Consider the following 24,532-nt stretch of genomic DNA (forward strand, 5'->3'; position numbering starts at 1 on the left):
TAATCTCCTTTACTGTGTAACTACAACAAAGGCACAAAAATGAGAAAATAGGAAATACACAGCATTCTTCATGTGTTAGATAAGCGTAACCCCTTCTGACTCATGTATCGCTCTGCCCTGGCCCCATCTTCACTAAGTAATCCCATCAACGGCGACAGTTTCGCCAAGTCTAAACTAGTTCCCTCCCCATATGGTTTTTATTTCAGTTGCAGTCCAAAGAATCATCCAAGCCATTCTTAAAGGCATTAACTGAATCAGCATCACAACATCACCCGGCAGTGCATTCCACAACCTCACTGTCCTCACTGTGAAGAACCCCCTACGTTGCTTCAAATGAAAGTTCTTTTCTTCTAGTCTAAAGGGGTGGCCTCTGGTACGGTGATCCACTTTATGGGTAAAAAGGTCCCCTGCTATTTGTCTATAATGTCCTCTAATGTACTTGTAAAGTGTAATCATGTCCCCTCGCAAGTGCCTTTTTTCCAGAGAAAACAACCTCAACCTTGACAGTCTACCCTCATAATTTAACTCTTCCATCCCTCTAACCAATTTAGTTGCACTTAGTGTCTGCACTCTCTCCAGCTCATTTATATCCCGCTTAAGGACTGGAGTCCAAAACTGCCCCCCATACTCCAGATGAGGCCTCACCAGGGACCTATAAAGAGGCATTTTCATCCCTTGAGTTAATGCCCTTTTTTATACAAGACAGAACTTTATTTGCTTTAGTAGCCACAGAATGACACTGCCCAGAATTAGACAACTTGTTATCTATAAAAACCCCTAGATCCTTCTCATTTAAGGAAACTCCCAAAACACTGCCATGTAGTGTATAACTTGCACTTATATTATTTTTGCCAAAGTGCATAACCTGCATTTATCAACATTGAACCTCATTTTCCAGTTTGGTGCCCAGTTTTCCCAGTTGGGGCCCTAAAATGAATTTGCTGTGAGGCCCAGTAACATATAGTTATGTCACTGTATATGGTCACAGTGTTGGGACGCATTTTTGGCCAAAGGCATCTGCACATCCCTTATAATATTGCATCCTAGTATGGGGTTTCTTATATGTGAGCAGCCACACACCCTGCAAAGTGCCAGGCATTGTTGATCCAACAATACTTGCTAACTTCTGCTTTACTCATAAGACGTCATTCATTTCATTTTATGGGAAATATTTGCTTTCTACCATGGCAACCTTCTTGCATCTAAGTGGTTTCTTGTAAAGCAAATAAATATATTTCCATATAGTATAACAGAAAATGGAATTTAACTGTGGTCAGGATGGCTGACCTGTACATTCAGTATATGACACCATGGGGGACATTTAATAAAAGTTGATTTTTTTCTCATTATTTTAAAAATAAAAATTCGACCTAACCCACAACCAGGATTTGGCTTAATTTACTAAAAAGTCTAAATCTGAATTGTACACACGGCCAGAAAAATTAGATTCTTAAAGGGGTAGTTCACCTTTAAGCAACTTTTCATTGTTTATTTTTTATAATTTAATAGTTACTTGCCTTTTTCTTCTGACTCTTTGCAGCTTTCAAATGGGCGTCACTGTCCCCTTCAAATGCTCTGTAAGGCTACAAATGTATTGTTAGTGTTACTTTTTATTACTGATCCTTCTATTCAGATGCTCTCCTATTCATATTCCAGTCTCTTATTCAAATAAATGCATTGTTGCTAGGGTAATTTGGGCCCTAGTTACCAGATTGCTTTATATGCAAATTGAAGAGCTGCGGAATAAAAAACTAAATAACTCAAAGACCTTCAATAATAAAAAAATAAAACAAATCGCTATTTATCTCAGTATATCACTCTCTACATCATACTAAAAGTTATCTTAAAGGTGAATAACCCCCTTTAATAAATAGACACCCATAGATCACCATACTTTTAAGAGGCCTATTTATCAAAGTCCAGAATTTATCTAATTATTTTCTGAAAACTACTCCGACCAAATCCGTACAGGTTTTTTCCCCTCATTTATCAATACATTTTCCCAGAAATTTCCTGTGTGGGAAAAAACACAAAATAATTTGTATCATACGAATTTTTGGGATGTTTGGGATTTTTTCCAGACAACCACAAAATCTTGTATTACTGCATGAAACCGTGCATAGATCAAGATATCTTCGGGACTTCTCCCATTGACTTATAAGCAAACTCAGCAGCTATGAGATGCCGGATTTTCAGTTTCTGACTTTTTCCATCCTCGGGGTATAATAAATCCTGAAAAATTTTAGTTTTTTTTTCCCCACTAAAAATTCAGGTTTTATAGTAAAAAAAACACAAATTATTCTGGTTTTTGGCAGTCAGACTTTAATAAATAACAACCCAAATTTTTTTTTCTCATCTGAGTTTTAAAGGGGAAAACATAATTTTTTTTCATGAAAAAAACCTTGAATTTTTCGTGATTTATTAAATCCTGCTGCTGCTAAAAGTCTGAATGAAAAAGTACTCCATCTCAAACCTGCAGAGGTCATGTAGAAGTCAATGGCAGATGTCCCGTTTATAATTGGAATATAATCATGATCTGGCTAGGTAATCTAAATAATTTGTAGTTTTTCAGGCGATAATCCTAAAAAATCTGCATATTCGGTGGCAAATCTGAAATACTGTATGATTTGGATTGTTTCACAATTTAGTTAAATTAATTTCTTGATAAATACTATAAAAATATGAATGGGAGTTTGGTTGCAGTGGTTTTAAGTAAATAACCCCCTAAGTGTATTTAAAATCATTTAAACATTAAACAAACCCAATACTTTGGGGATTGTTTCCCTTTCAAATAAGGATTAATTATATCTTAGTTTGGATCTTGTACAAGGCACTTTTTTATTATTTCAGAGAAAAAGGAAATTATGTTTTAAATAGGTATGCACCGAATCTACTAATTTGGATTTGGCCGAATCCCCAAATCCTTTGCTAAAGATTCAGCCGAATACCGAACCGAATCCTAATTTGCATATGCAAATTAGGGTTGGGAAGGGGAAAACATTTTTAAAAACCTTGTTTTGTGACAAAAACTCAGGCAATTTCCCCTCCCCGCCCCTAATTTGCATATGCAAATTAGGATTCGGATTCGGTATGGCCGGGCAGAAGGATTCGGGCGAATCCGAATCCTGCTAAAAAAGCCTGAATCTTGGCTGAATCCTGGATTCGGTGCATCCCTAGTTTTACAATTTGAATTATTGGATTAAAATGGAATCTATGGGAAATGGCCTCCCCGTAATTTGGAGCTTTCTGGAAAACAAGATTCAACATAAGGGATCCCATACCTGTATTCTATTTAAATAATGCACTGTTCTTTACTCATAAGGCACAAATCATATTCCACTCTCATACCTCCCAACTGTCCCTTTTTCGGAGGGACAATCCCTCTTTTGACAGCTCAACCCGCAGTCCCTCATTTGTACTGGAAAGTCCCTCTTTTCTCTGCACTGAAGAGCCAGAAAAAGAAACAAAGTTTCTCACTTAATTGGCTTTTAGCAGAGAGCCCAGAACAGCTAACAGGTGCAAATAAGATACTTTGTAACAATTTTGAGACACAAAAACACAGTTTAGATAAGGAGAAATATTTTCAAACTTTCATAACCTGCCAAATTTTGTAAAACAAACATTGTAATTAGGGGATGTGGCCACAGAAAGGGGTGTGGTCAAAAAATGCTGCGCTACATGCGGGAAAAAATTTTTTGTCCCTCTTTTTACTTCCAAAATGTTGGGAGGTATGCACTCTGGATAGGGGTGTGCGGTGGCCCCACAAATAAGAATTGGCTGAAGGGCAGCTTCAGATCAGATTGCTTGTTTAAACTTGCGAGTGCTATACTTTTAATGATTTAATGTTTATTTATGTATATAATTCTCTTCCAAAGGTTTTGCCATGGTTCTATAAATAAAGCACTCCGGGCTATCTTTTCAAGGATAAGAGAACTGTGTTTAGCAGCATCTTTAACATGAATATAATGCATGCTTATAAAATAACTGATCACTGCAGATATCAATTTTCTAGCCTTCATCTTTCCACTACCCTGGATTAGTCTATATGACCTGAAGATGCAGTGTTAGATTTCATACAGGTCAAAAACAAGAATTTATATCTCTAAGCGCATTATGTTCTGCATAGATATTCTGAATTAACATGATCATTATCTATCTGTAGCCTTCATAGTTTGTGAATGTTCCCATGTTCTAGCACAAGGTTATATTTGAGTTTTGCTGTACCTTTAACCACTGCTCTAGTTCTCTAAGTAGGTCATTCATACAATGTCTTTTTTTTCCCCGTAGGCTCTGGAGGTTGATCATACGATCCTGAACAAAATGAAAAAATCGGTGAAAGCCATTCACGCCTCTGGTCTGAGTATGTATCGTTATGTACTCCTTTCTATTTCTTTATTGACGTCTACTCATTTACATAGCTTATCATTTTGAAAGTAAAGATGTTGGACTTTATGTCTGTTAATAAAAAAGAGAGATATTTGTGCTTTACAGTCATTTCAATTGTAGAAGTGGGTGTACAGTGAGCTTACAACCACATAATTCAGGAAAACTAAAAAAAAATGTTAAGTCTCCAAACTCCACTCTACCCATATACTCAAGGGCATTGTATAATTAATTATTCTACAACAATTAAATAATTATTTAAGGTACATTTTTGTTTGCTTTCAGGGGGTGGGGTTCACAGTCTCAGGTATGGAAAAAACAATTCTTTGTATATTTGTACCATATTCAGTTAGTCCCATAAATCTTTGGACAGAGACAGTTTTTTTCTAATTTTGGTTCTGTACATTACCACAATGAATTTTAAATGAAACAACTCAGATGCAGTTGAACTGCAGACTTTCAGCTTTAATTCAGTTGAACAAAAAGATTGCATAAAAATGTGAGGAACTAAAGCCTTTTTAACACAATCACTTCATTTCAGGGGCTCAGAAGCAATTGGACAATTGATTCAAAGGCTATTTCATGTTCAGGTGTGGGCAATTCCTTTGTTATGTCATTATCAATGAAGCAGATAAAAGTCCTGGAGTTGATTTGAGAGGGGTGCGCTTGTATGTGGAAGATTTTGCTGTGAACAGACAACATGGGTTCAAAGGAGCTCTCCATGCAGGGGAAACAAGCCATCCTTACGCTGCAAAAACAGAAAAAACCCATCCGAGAAATTGCTAAGATATTAGGAGTGGCACAAACTACAGTTTAGTACATCGTGAGAAAGAAAGAAAGCAATGGTGAACTCAGCAACGCAAAAAGACCTGGACATCCACGGAAGACAACAGTGGTGGACTATCGCAGAATCATTTCCATGGTAAAGAGAAATCCCTTCACAACAGCCAAACAAGTGAACAACACTCTCCAGGAGGTAGGCGTATCGATATCCAAGTCTACCATAAAGAGAAGACTGCATGAAAGTAAAAACAGAGGGTGCACTGCAAGGTGCAAGCCACTCATAAGCATCAAGTATAGAAAGGCTACATTGGATTTTGCAAATAAAAAAAATAAAAAAAAAAACATTTAAAAAAGCCAGCACAGTTCTGGAAAAACATTCTTTGGACAGATGAAACCAAGACCTCTACCAGAATGATGGCAAGAAAAGAGTATGGAGAAGGTGTGGAACAGCTCATGATCCAAAGTATTCCACATCATCTATAAAACATTTGGGAGGCAGTGTGATGGCTTGGGCGTGCATGGCTGCCAGTGGCACTGGGACACTAGTGTTTATCCATGATGTGACATAGGACAGAAGTATCTGAAATAATTCTGAGGTGTTCAGAGAAATACTGTCTGCTCAAATCCAGCTAAATGCAGTCAAATCGATTCATAATGACCCAAAACATACAGCTAAAGCAACCCAGGAGTTTATTAAAGCAATGAAGTGCAATATTCTCGAATGGCCAAGTCAGTCACCTGATCTGAACCCAATTGAGCTGCATTTCACTTGTTGAAGACTAAACTTCGGACAGAAAGGCCCACAAACAAACAACAACTGAAAGCCGCTGCAGTAAAGGCCTGGCAGAGCATAAAACAGGCGGAAACCCAGAATCTGGTGATGTCCATGAGTTCAAGACTTCAGGCTGTCATTGCCAGCAAAGGGTTTTCAACCATTAGAAATGAACATTTTATTTTCAGTTTTTTAATTTGTCTAATTACTTTTGAGCCCCTGAAATGAAGTGATTGTGTTAAAAAAAAGCTTTAGTTCCTCACATTTTTATCCAATCTTTTTTTTCAACCCACTGAATTAAAGTTGAAAGTCTGCAGTTCAACTGCATTTGAGTTGTTTTATTTAAAATTCATTGTGGTCATGTACAGAACCAAAATTAGAAAAAAAGCTGTCTCTTTCCAAAGATTCATGGGCCTAACTGTATGTGGCTGCTCAGTCTCGTAATGCATTGTTAGCTAGAATTTATTGGTTCAACTTTTAGATTAAATTAAAAATACATTCCCAATTGTAATTGCTGAATAACACCTATATACGGGAACAGTTACTATACTATACATAACCTTTGTGAGCATGATCTCACTGGACATCTTCAGGTGGGGGCCACAATTATCCATTACTTTGGTACATATAAAATGTTGATGGATATTTGTGTCCTGTAGCCAGGATGCAGTTATGTGTAAATATGCCCTTACCCAGCTACATTACATGAGTGGGTGCCTGAAAAGCCCTGTAACATAGGGGCATGCATTGCATTTTCATGAGTCCGGGGTTGTATTCCCTGTTTCCACTTTATCTTAGAAGATAAAACAGGGGGTATCTTTTAGGGTAAGGTCACACTTGGAGATTCGGGTGGATTTAGTTACCCGTTGACTAATCGCCTTTTTTTTTGGGGGCGACTCATTTCTTCCCCCTGTCTTCTGCCTGCAACAATGAATGAAACTTTTGGCGACTTCGGAAAGCGAAGCACGGCGAGCACCATGCCACAGGCGTTTTTTCATTGTAGCAGGCGGAAGACAGTCATTGTTTCCTGTAGATCAGGAAACCTGTACACAAAACATCTTGAAGAGGGCACAGAAAATGTTGTATGTACCTACAGCTCCGCACATACAGTGGACACAAATAATTATTAATGGCCAGGGGCGCTCCACCTATGAGGCAAGTTGAGACACTCGCCTCAGGCAGCATCGCCCCCCTGGTTGCCGCTCCTGGTAACTAAGAACCGAATTTCCATTTTTCAACCCAGAAATTTGGCTCTTCTAGTGCAGAGAGCACAATTGCGCTCTCTGCAGTAGTGACATGGACCGCCCTGACCCCCTCTTGCACCACATGGACCACACCAACCCCCTCTGGTGCTGAAAAGGTGAGTGCCGTGGTGAGGGGGACAGCAAAGGAAGGCGCCTCAGGTGGCAAAATGCCCAGGATCACCCCTGTTAATGGCACACAGCCCAGTCAGAAGAAATGTTGGTAGTAGCATTCCAGGAACTGATTATGAAGCCATCTAGCTGTCAAGATGTATTTATTATTATCCGGATTCAGCTATTTAGAGCAGCCTAGTTGCTTGGGGGTCTATTGAAATGAAGTGTGTGAATAAATTTCATCATGCTGTTTGGGAATAACCGATTATTACGATAGCCAGAGCTCTGAACAGTGTATGTACAGCAAAATCTTCACCCATTACTGATACTTTGACATGACCATACAGTCTGGGTTGCTTAAAAAATGCGGGATTGTTGTCTCTTCAGTTTTTCCATGTCAGAATTGATCTCTGGACCTCAAATATGCAAAAGCCGTATTGCTAAACACCAGAGTCACCACAAACCCTTTAAATGAGAAGGAAAGGCACGTTACACTTGGGGGTGCCAAAAGTTAGGAACCCCCAAGTTATTGTATTGACTTACATGAACCCCAGGCCGGTGCTCCTATCAGCAGAAACTGCACTGGCCCGGGGTTATACCAGCGAGCACCATGGAGCGATCCTCTTCCTGCTTCTGCTTAATTCAGATGAGAAAGACTAGACATTAGAAAGACTACTATAGTTTATATAAGCAAGCTGCTGTGTAAATGGAGGCACCAATTCAAAGCACATAGCAGATACCAGATGCACTCTATAGAATCCCATTGTATTCTATTACAGAGCTTATCTGTTATCTGCTATCTAACCTGTGCAAAGAAACAGTAAATTATATTTTCATTACTTTTAAACCCTTTTATTTTTTTGGTGTTACTGTTTCTTTAAAGACGGCTGTTAGAATTGATATAATAGTTTCTAATATTCCAAAGATGCTACTGAGAAATGTATCAACTAATGTAGCGAATTGATACAATAGTTTCTAATATTCCAAAGATGTTGCTGAGAAATGTATCAACTAGTGTAGTACATTGTAACAGTTCAGAATCTGCACCCAGATCACTGAGCTGCCAGACTGAAACACCAGAGACAGGAACATTGAACTTTAATTATTATTATTCTGTATTTTTAGAGCACCAACATATTGAGCAGTGCTGTTCTGGGTAAACAGTCAAAAATAAAACATTGAAAGCAACTAATAAAAAAGTCTTTATTTCTGGTGAACCGTCTGAAAACAACTGAAATGAAAAAGTGTTTAGAAAACAACCCCTGAGGGTTCAAGCACACTGGCGAATTCGGGGAGATTTAGTCGCCTGGTGACTAATTGCCTCTTCTGCCGGGCGACAATCTCCCCAAACTGCCTTCCGCCTGCTATAATGAGAAAACGCCACCTTGTGAGACAACTTCGGCCGACCTCAGAAATCGTAGCCCCCGCCAGTGCATTGGAGTTTTCTCATTATAGCAGGTGGAAAGCAGGGGGAAGGCAGTTCGGGGAGACTGACGACCCACAGAAGAGGCGGTTAGTCGCCAGGCTACTAAATCTCCCCGAATCTGCCAGTGTTCTAGCTCCCTTAAAGGAACAGTAACATCAAAAGATGAAAGTGTTTTAAGTAATGAATAAATAATGTACTGTTGCCCTGCACTAGTAAAACTGGGGTTTTTGCTTTAGAAGCACAACTATAGTTTATATAAACAGGCTGATATGTAGCCATGGGGGCAGCCATTCAAGCACAGCACACCTAGTTGATATCCGATAAGTAATGAAGAATCCCATTGTATACTACAGAGCGTATCTGTTATCTGTTGTGTGTCCTGTGCCTTATCCCCCTCTTCAGCTTTGAATGGCTGCCCCCATGGCTACACCTCAACTTGTTTATATAAAATAAAGTATAATTTCTGAAGCAAACACACAACTTTTACCAGTACATGACAACAGTACAGTATATTTAAATTACTCTAAAACACCTTCATTATTTGGCATTACTGTTCCTATGAGCAGTTAAGTGAGTCCCTGGTAACATTCCACTGTAACATGGTGGAACGCAGAGCTGTGTGTTTGCCATGATAAATGCATTTTGAGTTATATGAGGAAGTGCAGAGTGTGTGGTTAACCACGGATATCGGAGGTTAGAGGGATCATAAAGTAGAATTGCTAACCACCAGCCACACTGAAACACTATTTGCCTTTTTCTGCACTGGCTGAATTTCTGCCTAGTGTTCATGTTCTGACACCATCCAGTGTCCCTTCCTCTCTGTCTTGGTGTCAGTAACTTAACAACGCTAACACTTATCCAACCTGCACCCAAACTGACCAGATGTCCCCCCATGATTTATATACCCACACCCAACTTGTTCCCCTCTGTTGACTTTAGGGATGTACAAGGTGTCACTGGAGGGGGGAGGAATATGAGTGAAATCAGGGGCGTTTCTGGGGTCCTTGCTGCCCTGTGCCGGCCTTTCTGCTGTAGTTCCCCCCTAACACCCCCTGGCGCATAACATTTTGAGTGCCGAAGGGGTATAGGGGGCCTGCAATTGATCTCTCTGCACTAGCAGAACCAACATTCTGATCTAGAAATCGGAATTTCGAGTAGCAGCCCAATCACCCTATGTCGGTACATTGCACCCAAATCCTTTGCTCACACCAAAACTGAAAAGCAAATCATTTGTGGCCAAAATCCTAAAAGCCGATGAACCAAGGAGTGCAATTGGATGGGGCATGGCCAGGGTGTAGCTGGGTGGATCATGAATATCATTGGGGGCATAGAGTGTGTGATCAGATTTATATCAGGTTTGGTGTCTCTGGAGTTTGCATCTGTTGCATCTGATATAACAGCTATAGCAAACATCCAGTAGCACATTGCTTTATCAGAGTCACACCAAATTAGGCCATCACACTGGATTCTGGGAGTTACAGGTTGCCTATAGATTATCCTATAAAAATACATTTTATTTTCTTGTTTAGAAGTCCGTTGGGCATCGTTTTGGGAAAGCAATTCCAGGGAAACACTGCCAAGCCATTTATATGTAAAAGAGTAATTTCTCTTAGGCCCAATTACCATCTCATCGCTCATTTTGCTCACGCCCGGGACGGCTTCAACTCTTGTCAGGAGCGGCAGGCTTAAATTATAAATGGGTTTGATTTACTTTAGGTGCTGCAGCTGATTACTGTACACGTTAAACTATCAACTGACAATTAAATTGCTGGCATATTTTTTACATGGCACATATTTTTTTACATGTTGTGCCAGTCAGATCATTTAAAATAATAGTTTTCTGCAGAGAAACAATTACATTTTGGTTTACAAATAAGTAATTTAGTTATTTATTGTGTTTAATTTTGTGTCTAGGAACAGAAGTACTGTTGTGTTTTTATTTGATTTCTTTATATCTGTATAAGAGCTGAATTGCCTTTCCCACATGTTTTTGTGTTGGGCCCCTGTAATCCATATCAAGTATTTTTTGTGCAGTTTACTATCAGTGGTACCTGCCATTCCAAAAACTCCTCTTAATCCAAATTAGCAATGCAAGGAATCCACAGTCCATTTAGGATTTGGCCATACTCTGTCACTGTTTGCAAAAATCTGAGCAGTTTTCAAAGACGAATGCAGTTGATTGATAGAATGCAAGTGGTTCTCTTTGCATGTGATGCAAATTTGTTTTTGTTTCAAATTTAAATATGCAAATCAGGACTTCTGTATTCAGCCAAATGCTTTTTGGAGGATTTGCCAAATCAAAAAAAATCAAGAATTCTGTGCAATTCAAACCCTAATCCAAAGACCTGGCCTTTCAAATCCCTCTTGTCCTTTAACACAGATTTTTTTAAAATACATTACTATAGAGAGAGATCAAATTATTTGTTTCTGTTGTCACCCCTTGTGAGTGTGCTTTCCCGCAGGCAACAAAGTGCCCTATGTGTCACCACCCTTCAGGTGGCCATATTCACTCTGCTGAAGTTATAGGTTAGAAATAAAGCAATTGTGGTCTTCTGGTCTGGATGATGGTGCCTATAGTAGCAGTGGGATAGTAGTCTCTGGGGAGGGAGTGTGGCTGGGGGATAGCAGGTATAGTAGGGAGTGCCTATAGTAACAGTGGGATAATAGTCTCTGGGAAGGGAGTGTGACTGTGGGATAGCAGGTATAGTAGGGAGAGATGGTGCCTATAGTAACAGTGGATAATAGTCTCTGGGAAGGGAGTGTGACTGTGGGATAGCAGGTATAATAGGGAGAGATAGTGCCTATAGTAACAGTGGATAATAGTCTCTGGGAAGGGAGTGTGACTGTGGGATAGCAGGTATAGTAGGGAGAGATGGTGCCTATAGTAACAGTGGGATAATAGTCTCTGGGAAGGGACTGTGGGATAGCAGGTATAGTAGGGAGAGATGGTGATATAGTAACAGTGGATAATAGTCTCTGGGAAGGGAGTGTGACTGTGGGATAGCAGGTATAGTAGGGAGAGATGGTGTCTATAGTAACAGTGGGAGAATAGACTCTGGGATGGGAGTGTGACTGTGGGATAGCGGGTATAGTAGGGAGAGATGGTGCCTATAGTAACAGTGGATAATAGTCTCTGGGAAGGGAGTGTGACTGTGGGATAGCAGGTATAGTAGGGAGAGATGGTGTCTATAGTAACAGTGGGATAATAGTCTCTGGGAAGGGAGTGTGACTGTGGGATAGCAGGTATAGTAGGGAGAGATGGTGCCTATAGTAACAGTGGATAATAGTCTCTGGGAAGGGAGTGTGACTGTGGGATAGCAGGTATAGTAGGGAGAGATGGTGCCTATAGTAACAGTGGATAATAGTCTCTGGGAAGGGAGTGTGACTGTGGGATAGCGGGTATAGTAGGGAGAGATGGTGTCTATAGTAACAGTGGGAGAATAGACTCTGGGAAGGGAGTGTGACTGTGGGATAGCGGGTATAGTAGGGAGAGATTGTGCCTATAGTAACAGTGGATAATAGTCTCTGGGAAGGGAGTGTGACTGTGGGATAGCAGGTATAGTAGGGAGAGATGGTGCCTATAGTAACAGTGGATAATAGTCTCTGGGAAGGGAGTGTGACTGTGGGATAGCAGGTATAGTAGGGAGAGATGGTGCCTATAGTAACAGTGGGATAATAGTCTCTGGGAAGGGAGTGTGACTGTGGGATAGCAGGTATAGTAGGGAGAGATGGTGCCTATAGTAACAGTGGATAATAGTCTCTGGGAAGGGAGTGTGACTGTGGGATAGCAGGTATAATAGGGAGAGATGGTGCCTATAGTAACAGTGGATAATAGTCTCTGGGAAGGGAGTTTGTGTGGGATATCAGGTATAGTAGGGAGATATGGTGCCTATAGTAACAGTGGATAATAGTCTCTGGGAAGGGAGTGTGACTGTGGGATAGCAGGTATAGTAGGGAGAGATGGTGCCTATAGTAACAGTGGATAATAGTCTCTGGGAAGGGAGTGTGACTGTGGGATAGCAGGTATAATAGGGAGAGATGGTGCCTATAGTAACAGTGGATAATAGTTTCTGGGAAGGGAGTGTGGCTGCGGGATAGCAGGTATAGTAGGGAGAGATGGTGTCTATAGTAACAGTGGATAATAGTCTCTGGGAAGGGAGTGTGACTGTGGGATAGCAGGTATAGTAGGGAGAGATGGTGTCTATAGTAACAGTGGATAATAGTTTCTGGGAAGGGAGTGTGGCTGCGGGATAGCAGGTATAGTAGGGAGAGATGGTGTCTATAGTAACAGTGGATAATAGTCTCTGGGAAGGGAGTGTGACTGTGGGATAGCAGGTATAGTAGGGAGAGATGGTGTCTATAGTAACAGTGGATAATAGTCTCTGGGAAGGGAGTGTGACTGTGGGATAGCAGGTATAGTAGGGAGAGATGGTGCCTATAGTAACAGTGGGGATAATAGCCTCTGGGAACACAAGTGTGACAAATGTTCCTGGGGATGCAAAATAAGGGTCGTATTTGGTAGCCCCCATGTGGACTTGTAGCCTACATGAGGCAGTACTTCTGTTTTTATGTAACTAAACCTTGTATCCAAGCCAGGAACTCAAACATAAAACTCAGCAATAAGCCCCTGCTTTGAGGCCACTGAGAGCAACATCAAAGGAGTTGGTGTGCAACATGTTGCTTACGAGCCACTGGTTTCTGAATAATATACAGGCCTGTGTTACATACGCATCGAGATCACTACATAGTTTACACAGCCTTAAAAACTGACCCTTCAGGATACCACTGAACACATGTGTTTGGTGTGATGAGGAATTACCTGAGCACATCTTTCTATGTCATGTTCTCAATATTTTATCCCCCTGACTAGTTAGTCTAATGTCCATATTATCAACCATTTCCTTATCAAAATGATTAGTAAACCGCAAATCCAAATCATTATGTGAAAACAAATCAACCATCTTTCCAAATTGTGACTGAGCAATCGACCACTCAAACAGCAAATCATCGATAAACCTTCCGTAAAATGTTATATTCTCTACATCAGTGATCCCCAACTAGTAGCACGTGAGCAACATCTTGCTCTCCAACCCCTTGGATGTTGCACCAAGTTGCCTCAAAGCAGGTGCTTATATTTGAATTCCTCGTTTGGAGGCAACTTTTGGTTGCATAAAAACCAGGTGCACTGACAAACAGAGTCTCAATGTAGGTTGATAATCCACATAGCTACCAAATGGCCAATCACAGCACTTATTTGGCACCCCAAGAACATTTTTCAAGCTACTGTTGCTCCTCAACTGCTTTTACTTCTGAATATTGCTGACAGGTTCAAAACGTTGGAGATCCCTGCTCTACATATTGATCATTACCTCCTAAGATGTGGGCCCCTCCCAACAACCTAAATATAGTTTGGCTTAAGTGGGAGCGAATTTTGCTCCAATCGATGTCCCACATCTTTGGAGGTAATGATCAAGATGTCGAGTATATAAAATTTTACGGAAGGCTTATCCAATTGTCCGTTCCAATTGTCAGATTTGGCAGATGTGAAGCATAGCATGGAGTGAATGAAAGCCCTTCCCACTGTAATTCTCCTGCCTCTCAGGCACATTCCTTGCACATGCCATTGCTTGTATATGTTCTCCATGGAGAGTCAATTCACCCGCTGTATCGCACTCCCAGGAAAGGAATTGTCCCACCAGCCAGTAAAATGGAACTGAAATATAGACATTTAATTAGTTTTTCAAGCAGTAGTAACAAACAAAAAAAAGCTGTGTATGTATTCACCTCTGAACACTTTTTTTCAGTTCAGTTGTTTTTCACGTTGTTCACTAGAAATAAAGCAGTGTGTAGGAATTAATTTACATGCAATTGTCAGCAGCAACTTTTTAGCCCATGGCACACCCTGTCTGACATCACCATACCTCCCAACTGTCCCGTTTTGAGCAGGACAGTCCCGCTTCTGACAGCTCAACCCACAGTCCCATATTTGTACTGATAAGTCCCGAGTTTCTCTTTGATCTGCTGCACTGAACAGCCAGAAAAAGATACAAAGTTTCTAACTTAATTGGCTCTTGGCAGAGAGCCAAGAATAGATACTTCAAACTTTCATAACCCGCCACATTTTTTAAAATGGACATGGTAATTAGGGGGTATGGGCATGGTCAAAACATTCTCTTTGTCCCTCTTTCTGTTTCCAAAATGTTGGGAGGTATGCATCACTTTTTATTTAGATCAAAATCTTTATAGATGGGCAGATCACTGGGTGATTGGTCAGATATCCAGGTCAACCTGCATATGGCCAACTTTAGGCAGCGGTGGGTCATGCAACAGGCTCACACCAGAGCAGTGACCCATAGCAAACAGTCGATAATCAGAATTGAACTGTCTATTGAAAAATGAATGCATTTATTTTGGGATTCTATATGATAGCTGTTTCGGGTATGCCTTTTTTCCTTTTTCATTGGAATAGGATATTTGATCCCTTTAAGCCCTTAATTAGAGGTTCCAGCATTTGTAGACCTATAAACCATTTTGGCAGTCCTTTTGAATTGTGTGCCCACTTCTGTCTCTAGTCCACTTTTGTCTCTAGTACTTCTGTCCCACCAATTAGTTAACGTACATTTTACACCGATTTCTCGATCCCGTATAAAGTAATGTGACATACAGTAGTTATTCACTTTTGCTACAATAATCTGCCTGTTCCACTTACCATGCCCAATGCATGTAAATGCATTTTACACATGGCAAAATTCAAGCACTCTAGCAGGTGTGTTAAATGAAACCCTTCAGAGCTTTTTTATTGCTGTTGGAAGATGCTGGGAGTTGTAGTTCACCAACAGCTGAAGGGCTGCGGGATTTCCATGGCTTCATATATTTTTAAGATGAAAGGAAAGGGTTCCATGTGAGCATATGACTACTTGTGGGTTGGAGGAATTCATCCTTTTTAGTCTACGCCTTTTAAGCTGCTAGGCTGATTTGCATATGTATCAATATGATTTCCATAGCAAATGCCTCATTTCCATGCACGCTGGACAGGTTTTGTTGCAGGCACAATCATGCTAGAATAAAATATTGCCTGTGGCATGGCACTCGCGGCGCTTCGTTTTCCGAAGTCGCCCTAAGTTGCCTCACGAGGAAACGTCAGGCGACTTCGGAAAACGAAGCGACGCAGTGCCATGGCACAGGCGATATTTCATTCTAGCAGGCGGAAGACAGGGGGAAGCAGTTTGGGGAGATTAGTCGCCCCAAAGAAGAGGCGATTAGTCGCCGGACAACTACATCTCCCCGAATCTCCCAGTGTGACCTTACCCTTAAGGTATGAAGATCCAAATTACAGAAAGATCTGTTATCCAGAAAATCCTAGGTCCCAAGCCTTCTAGATAACAGGTCCTATGCCTGTAGAAATTGGCTTTAGTTCCTTTAGTTATTATTGCTCAAATAACAAACATCATGGATAGTTCTCAAACAACAAGAAAAAAGCATGTTGACCACAAGCCCTGTTCATTCAGTTCATGTTGGAAAAGTGGGGTTTACATGACCTTTATCATAGAGCACTGAAGGCATTTACCTTTACCCTGTAACAGTAGAGGGGCCCCATGTTAGTGCAAGTGACCTATAAATAGGGTTGCCACCATTTCTGGAAAAAAATTTCTGGCCTTCCTTTATATTTATCTTTTTTCCCTATTAATAACATTGAGATCAGGCTGCATTACCGGCCAGGTGGAAACCCTACCTATAAAGCACTATTGGGCGAATGTAGTTGCGCCAACTAGGTTTCCTTCCCCTTGAAACTGTTATTACATTGGGAATTGTATTTGCGCATTGCCCACTTTTAAGAATTGCTTGAAGGTGTCGTAATCTTTTGGAGCAAACATAACAACTCAGTAAGAAGTTTTATTACATTCACTGCGCACTGGCGCTAACTATAAAATTCGCAAACCTTCTTCCACTGTCGGGAGTGTTCCGGCAAATTTATTCGCACAGAGGCATAACTTTTCGCATTGCGGATATTTTTCCCGTTACCGACTTTTATTACATTCCCCCATTGATCTTCATCTGAACATTTTCCTGTATTTTGCAGACCTTCCGTCTGAAGGTTCCCACCCACACCCCGCTATTAGCTGTATATTTTCTAATATCTGATACAGGTATGGGAACTGTTATCCAGAATTTCAGGACCTGGGGTTTTCCAGATAACAAATATTTTTGTAATTTGCATCTTCATACCATACTGTACATCTACCAGAAACTCTTTTAAACATGAAGGGGGTTATTTACTAAAACTAGACCTAACTCCCATCCACAAATTTGGCTAATTTACTAATAATTTAGGCCGGAAAAATTTGATTGATAAAAAAAAAACTAGACAAAATTGATTTTCAATTCGAGTCATGTGACTTTTTCAAATGGTCGGTCCGAAAACTCGAATTTATCGAGTTGTCGCCCTAACAACTCGAATTATCAAACGAAAACCAGAGCTAAAAGCCTGAAATTTTTGAGAACCATGAAGGCATAAAACATGCTCCAAAGGTTAAAGGGACCATCTGCCATTGACTTTTACATGATGCTGACAGGTTTTAGCTGGAGTATTCGTATAATAAATCTCAAACAAACTGATGTTTTTTTTCCTCTAAAAAAGTTATTTTCCTCTTAAATAACCCCCTAAATAGACAAAATAGAGACTGGTTTTGCTTCCAAAAAGGATTATATCTCAGTTTGGATTAAATACAAGATACTGTTTTATTATTATTATTTATTATTATTATTATTATTATTATTATTATTATTATTATTATTATTATTATTATTATTATTATTATTATTATTATTATAGAGAAAAATGAAATTATTTTTAAAAACTTAGATTATTTGAATAAAATGGAAATGGATGTATGGTAGACAGTAATTCAGAGCGGGTTTCCGGATAACGAATCCCATACCTATATCTGAGTGGTTTTCATTCAGACATCAATAACAGAAGCAAAAGAAAAAAGGGTGCTCCAGAATTTCAATATAAATGTAAATATTAATTGCTTCTCGAGTAACTCAAGCGGTCCAGGTGCACCAGCCCCCGAACCTCAGCTTCAGGGAGCCGCAAATCAGTATATGCAAATAGAAAAACAGGTCTACTGTTATTGATAAGAAGAAAAACAGGGCTATCCGGCACTCAAAGGAATCCACAGGGCCAAAAAAATAAAGTAAAAAACTGTATTTATTAGTTGAGGCTAAAAAATGTACATATCCATAGGCCCTACACGTTTCGTACCCTAGAGGCACTTAATCATGGGCTGCCCATGATTAAGTGTTCACAGCCCATGATTAAGTGCTCCTAGTGTAGAAAACGTGTAGGGCCTATGGAGATGTGAAATTTTTAACTTTACAAAATAAATACAGTTTTTTACTTTGTACAGTTTTTTGGCCCTGTAGATTCCTTTGAGTGCCAGATAGCCCTGTTTTTCTTCTTATCAATAACAGTGGGCCAAGTACAACAGTTTCTTTCTTTTATCCGACCTTTAGCAAAGGATTGAATATACATGTCTTTTTTGCCCTCAGTTTGGAACCATACTGGGCAAAGATCTGCACTTTAGGTGGACTGATTAAATAAGCACATCACTCTGTGCCTGCCCATCTTAAAGGGATACTGTCATGGGAAAACATGTTTTTTTCAAAACACATCAGTTAAGGCTAAGGCCACACTAGGCGATAGCGCCGCGATTTGACTCGCGGCGACTTTTCGCCGCGACTTTTAAGCCGCAATCGCTGGGGAAACTTTTGCGCTGGCGTCTATGGGGAATCGTGAAAAATCGCCAGCGTAAAAACACACGCGGCGATCTTTTCTCTACTGTCGCTCGAAATTGCGGCTTAAAAGTCGCGGCGAAAAGTCGCCGCGAGTCAAACCGCGGCGCTATCGCCTAGTGTGGCCTTAGCCTAATAGTGCTACTTCAGCAGCACTGAAATCCAGTTCTCAAAAGATTCCAACTAATCCTTATCCAATCCTTATTGGAAGCTAAACAATCCCATTGGGTTTAATGTTTAAATGATTTTTTAGTAGGCTTATCTAGAAAACCCCAGGTCCAGAGCATTCTGGATAACAGGTCCCATACCTGTAATAGAAATACAAACATATAATGAAAACAGTCTGCCTGGAAAATTGAGTACTAAACTGATATAAGAAATTAGATGATGTGTTTGCTAACAGTCAGTACTAAACTATTTTCACAAAGGAAACCAAAACATCTAGACTGAAGCCGAGATAATAGTTTCTATGGAAAATGAGGTAAATCACAAACATAAATGGCCGGGCCACAGAAAGATCTGATTAACAGAACAGTTTAAAGGGATACTGTCATTTTTTTTTTCAAAATGAATCAGTTAATAGTGCTGCTCCAGCAGAATTCTGCACTGAAATCCATTTCTCAAAAGAGCAAACAGATTTTTTTATATTCAATTTTGAAATCTGACATGGGGCTAGACATATTGCCTCCCAGCTGCCCCCAGTCATGTGACTTGTGCCTGCACTTTAGGATGGAACTACTTTCTGGCAGGCTGTTATTTCTCCTACTTAATGTAACCGAATCAGTCTCATTGGGACTTGGCTTTTACTATTGGGTGTTGTTCTTAGATCTACCAGGCAGCTGTTATCTTGTGTTAGGGAGCGGTTATCTGGTTACCTTCCCATTGTTCTGTTGTTCGGCTGCTAGAGGGGGAAAGGGAGGGGGTGATATCACTCCAACTTGCAGTACAGCAGTAAAGAGTGACTGAAGTTTATCAGAGCACAAGTCACATGACTGGGGGCAGCTGGGAAACTGTCAATATGTCTAGCCCCATGTCAGATTTCAAAATTGAATATAAAAAAATCTGTTTGCTCTTTTGAAAAATGGATTTCAGTGCAGAATTCTGCTGGAGCAGCACTGTTAACTGATACGTTTTGAAGAAAAAAAAATCACGTTTTCCCATGACCGCATCCCTTTAAAGTGCCACAGATGCTCAGTAAAACATGTACATTTAAGTTGTTCAAGCCCTGCTTCCTCTCTCTGCTTTTATTTCCCTTTATTTATCCAGAGTCTTCTAAATCCCCAGGAGCTTTCAGTAGAGCAGTGAACACCGGTGTAAAAATTATTTGGTTTGGAACACACTGGTTAATGGGATTTAGAGAATAGCAGCATCGATTCTTTTTGCAAAACCCTTTTATCATGTGTCCGGCCCTGCCAGCCGACGAGCCCCTAACTAGCCTTTCTTATTGTCTCTGTCAATGATGAGTCCTGAAAACCCCAGGTGATTGCCTCCATGTGTATAGAACTGCAATCTGTCTCAACACAGACACCTTGAAAAGAAAACTCATTCACCAAAAAAAATGAATTGGTTGCTGGGAAGCTTTGATTTAACTGGCGTGTGGTTTGATGTCAGAATACTTTGATCCCAGCGGGGGCTGTTAAGCAATCACTTGGCTTTTTCTAAAGGCTTAAAATCTCTTTCTCGCTCGATGTGCTTGTTCAAGGTACACTAGAAAGGTTACAGCAAGAGAAAAAAAATAGTTTGAAACCATTCATATGTCTACTGTGAAAAAAAAAAAAAAAAAGGTTCTGTATACATTCTATAACCTTTGTATAAAATATAAGGTTTTTGCTTACTGTAGGACCACTTAAATTAAATATGATCAACTTGCTTAAAGGTAAAAGCCAAGTTTGAAGCAAAGTTTGGAAAGAGAGTTGTACATAATGTTTAACACAGGTATGGGATCCGTTATCCGGAAACTCGTTATCCAGAAAGCGCCAAATTACCGAAAGGCCGTCGCTCAATCAAATAATCCAGACTTTTTAAATTGATTTTTATTTTTCTCTGTAATAATAAAACAGTAGCTTGCACTTGATCCCAACTAAGATATAATTAATCCTTATTGGAGGCAAAACCAGCCTATTGGGTTTATTTAATGTTTACAAGATTTTCTAGTAGACTTAAGGTGTAAAGATCAACATAACAAAAAGATCTGGTATCTGGACAACCCCAGGTCCCGAGCATTCTGGATAACAGGTCACATACCTGTATTTCAAATCAATAATTAAATAAATATATCCCTATACGCAGTGCTTTAATGTTATTTATAAATTCGGTGCTAGTCATAATTTTATATGGTCATGGTATCATATGACTTCATAGCTTTGTGATATCAGAAGATATTATTTAGCAGGTTCATGGAGAGCCACCATAAACCACAGAAGGACCCATTTTTGGGTTCAAACACATAGGCTGAGTGTCCCTGTATTTAGCAATGGTGACTGGCGATCTCATCAGTGATGAGTGGTGCTTCATAATGGCACTTGTGTCCTATGACTCAATGAAACTTGTTGGTTCTAAAAGGAACATTAATATATCCTCAACCGTCTATTAAATACTGTACAGGCATGGGACCTATTATCCAGAATGCTTGGGACCTGGGACTTTTTGGATAACAGGTCTTTCTGTAATTTGGATCTTTATACCTTAAGTCTACTAGAAAATCACGGAAACATTAAATAAACCTAATAGGCTGGTTCTGCTTCCAATAACGATTCATTGTATCTTAGTTGGGATCAAGTACAAGATACTATTTTATTATTATAGAGAAAAAGGAAATCATTTTTAAAAATTTGGATTATTTGATTATAATACAGTCTATGGGAGACTACCTTTCCGTAATTTGGGACTTTCTGGATAACGGGTTTCCGGATAACGGATCCCATACCTGTAAGGATTTTAGAAGTTACTTTGAAGTTCCATGTTCTTTATAGAAGCATTATATCTATTTCACTTTTGAAAGAGACGGACCCACTTGAGAGCAAATCCCACCAACATTCTAGTAGTAAACCTCAGCGGAAGAGTGGAGAGTATAGGCTGTTTTCCCAGAATAGACCAACATTATGTTTATACCCATAGTTTTGGAATGTTGGAAACATAGATTACATAGTAACATACTTGAGTTGGGTTGACAAAAGCAGCATAAAAAAAGTACATCAAGTTCAACCCCTCCAAAGGAAACCCATCATCCATACATAGACTGATCCCTCCATACACTCACATAAACTATATAACTGTATGTACTTGATCCAAACTAAGATATAATTAATCCTTGTTGGAAGCAAAACCAGTCTATTGGGTTTATTTAATGTTTACATGGTTTTCTAGTAGACTTAGGGTATGAAGATCCAAATTACGGAAAGATCTGTTACGTGGAAAACCCCAGGTCCCGAGCATTCTGATAACAGGTTCCATATCTGTACAAATCCTGCCGAAATGGTCTCAAATTTGGGCAAATCCCAAACTGAATCTTGAATTTAGGATGGTACATAGTTTTTAGTACTATAGGATCCGTCATCCAGAACCCTGTTATCCAGAATGTTCTGAAGGCCGTCTCCCATTGACTCCATTGTAATCAAATAATTTTTAAAGTTTTGAAAATGATTTATTTTTTTCTTTGTAGTACTTGATTCCAACTAATCCTTATACAAACCTTATTGGAGGCTAAACAATCCCATTGGGTTTAATGTTTAAATGATTTTTTAGTAGGCTTATCTAGAAAACCCCAGGTCCAGAGCATTCTGGATAACAGGTCCCTTACCTGTAATAGAAATACAAACATATAATGAAAACAGTCTGCCTGGAAAATTGAGTACTAAACTGATATAAGAAATTAGATGAGTTTTTGCTAACAGTCAGTGCTAAACTATTTTCACAAAGGAAACCGAAACATCTAGACTGAAGCTGAGATAATAGTTTCTATGGAAAATAAGGTAAATCACAAACATAAATGGCCGGGCCACAGAAAGATCTGATTAACAGAACAGATTAAAGGGATACTGTCATGGGAAAAATGTTTTTTTTTTTCAAAATGAATCAGTTAATAGTGCTGCTCCAGCAGAATTCTGCACTGAAATCCATTTCTCAAAAGAGCAAACAGATTTTTTTTATATTCAATTTTGAAATCTGACATGGGGCTAGACATATTGACAATTTCTCAGCTGCCCCAAGTCATGTGACTTGTGCTCTGATAAACTTCAATCACTCTTTACTGCTGTACTGCAAGTTGGAGTGATATCACCCTCCTCCCTTTTCCCCCTCAGCAGCCAAACAAAAGAACAATGGGAAGGTAACCAGATAGCAGCTCCTTAACACAAGATAACATCTCCTTGGTAGATCTAACACTCAATAGTAAAAACCCATGTCTCACTGAGACACGTTCAGTTACATTGAGAAGGAAAAACAGCAGCCTGCCAGAAAGCATTTCTCTCCTAAAGTGCAGGCACAAGTCACATGACCAGGGGCAGCTGGGAAATTGACAAAATGTCTAGCCCCATGTCAGATGTCAAAATTGAATATAAAAAAAAATCTGTTTGCTCTTTTGAGAAATGGATTTCAGTGCAGAATTCTGCTGGAGCAGCACTATTAACTGATGTGTTTTGAAAAAAACATAGTTTTCCGATGGTACCACATTTTCAGACTAATAATAATCACTGCCATTGTACTTCGAGTAGGCTCACGTACAGTTACCCAAAAATGTGCAGTTATACTAAAAATGGAAATGCCAAATATTATATTAGTATATTCAATACTGCATTTGAATATGCACGCTTTTATTCCCCATTTTATACAGATGCATGATATAAAAATGCTGAAAACAATGAGGCTGAAATGGATTGTAGGGTTCTACTGGGATTTCAACTAGGAACCTTGGTCTTTACCAATTCCTTTCCTATTGTGTCCCAGCAGTTTTGTTGTCTATTTAGGATTTGGCAGAACTAGGTGCACCCTATTTAAAAGTAGGAAAAAATACAAAAGTCTGAGAGGCTTTCTGATATACATGTATGGAATCCCTTATCCTGAAACCCATTATCCAGAAAGCTCCTAATTACAGAAAGGCTGTCTCCCATAAACTCCATTATATCCAAATATTCCAAATTTTAAAATATGATTTCCTTATAATAAAACAGTATCTTGTACCGGATTCAAACTAACATATAATGAATCCTTATTGAAAGCAAAATCAGCCCATTGGGTTATTTAATGTTTATATGATTGTGTAATAGACTTAAGGTGTGAAGATCCAAATTATGGAAAGATCCCTTATCCAGAAAACCTCAAATCCTGAGCATTCTGCATAACAGGTCCCGTACCCGTACTAGGGAACAGTGGGCAATCCGGAGCAACAACCTGTAGTTGGGCAGTGCGGGATAGAAGCTTGACCGCAAGTTGGGCAGGTATAAACTTACTGAATAATGTAAAAGAGAGAGAGGCATGATGTTTGCAGTAGTCATCATAATGACTAGTTTAACGAGAATTACAGTTGCTGTGTAAGCATTTACCCATTTCCATGTCAATTTGACCGCTGGACGGCCCCTGATCTATGAATATTTCATATAAATAACAGCATTGAATTATTGAAATCTGCAAAACAAGTGGCAGAAACACTTTACCTTTTACTCTTGGCCACTTTAGGCCGTAAGGTCTTGTGAGCAAGTCCCTTATTGCCCATCATTAAGTGCATGGCTTCTGCTCGTAGGAAAACAGGTATAGCGCTACAAAACGTAAAGATGTGTGATTCCAAAACAGTTAAATATCAGAAATAAACAGAAATGCATCACTGTTTCAAAGGGGAGCTGGAGTCAGCAGAAAAAGGCAAATCATTTAAAAACTATAAAAAATGAAGACCAATTGAAAAGTTTCTTAGAATTGACCATTCTATAACATACTAACAGTTAACTTAAAGGTTAACCAACCCTTTAAGCTCATCTGCTGACCTGTTTAAAAATTCTTATCTTCTTGCATCGACATATTATCTTC

General features: G+C 39.5%; 1 protein-coding gene across 2 annotated transcripts in view; it reads left to right on the forward strand.

Moving 5' to 3' along the window:
* The window catches only part of asap2.S (ArfGAP with SH3 domain, ankyrin repeat and PH domain 2 S homeolog), a 144,143-nt gene that overhangs the window by 37,608 nt on the left and 82,003 nt on the right, over positions 1–24,532 (forward strand). For both annotated transcript variants that reach the window (XM_018265926.2, XM_018265927.2), the window contains exon 2: positions 4,288–4,360. In XM_018265926.2, the coding sequence (XP_018121415.1) occupies positions 4,288–4,360 (73 nt within the window). The remainder of the gene's footprint in view (positions 1–4,287; positions 4,361–24,532) is intronic.

This window comes from Xenopus laevis, chromosome 5S (assembly GCF_017654675.1).
Source record: "Xenopus laevis strain J_2021 chromosome 5S, Xenopus_laevis_v10.1, whole genome shotgun sequence".
NCBI lineage: Eukaryota > Metazoa > Chordata > Amphibia > Anura > Pipidae > Xenopus > Xenopus laevis.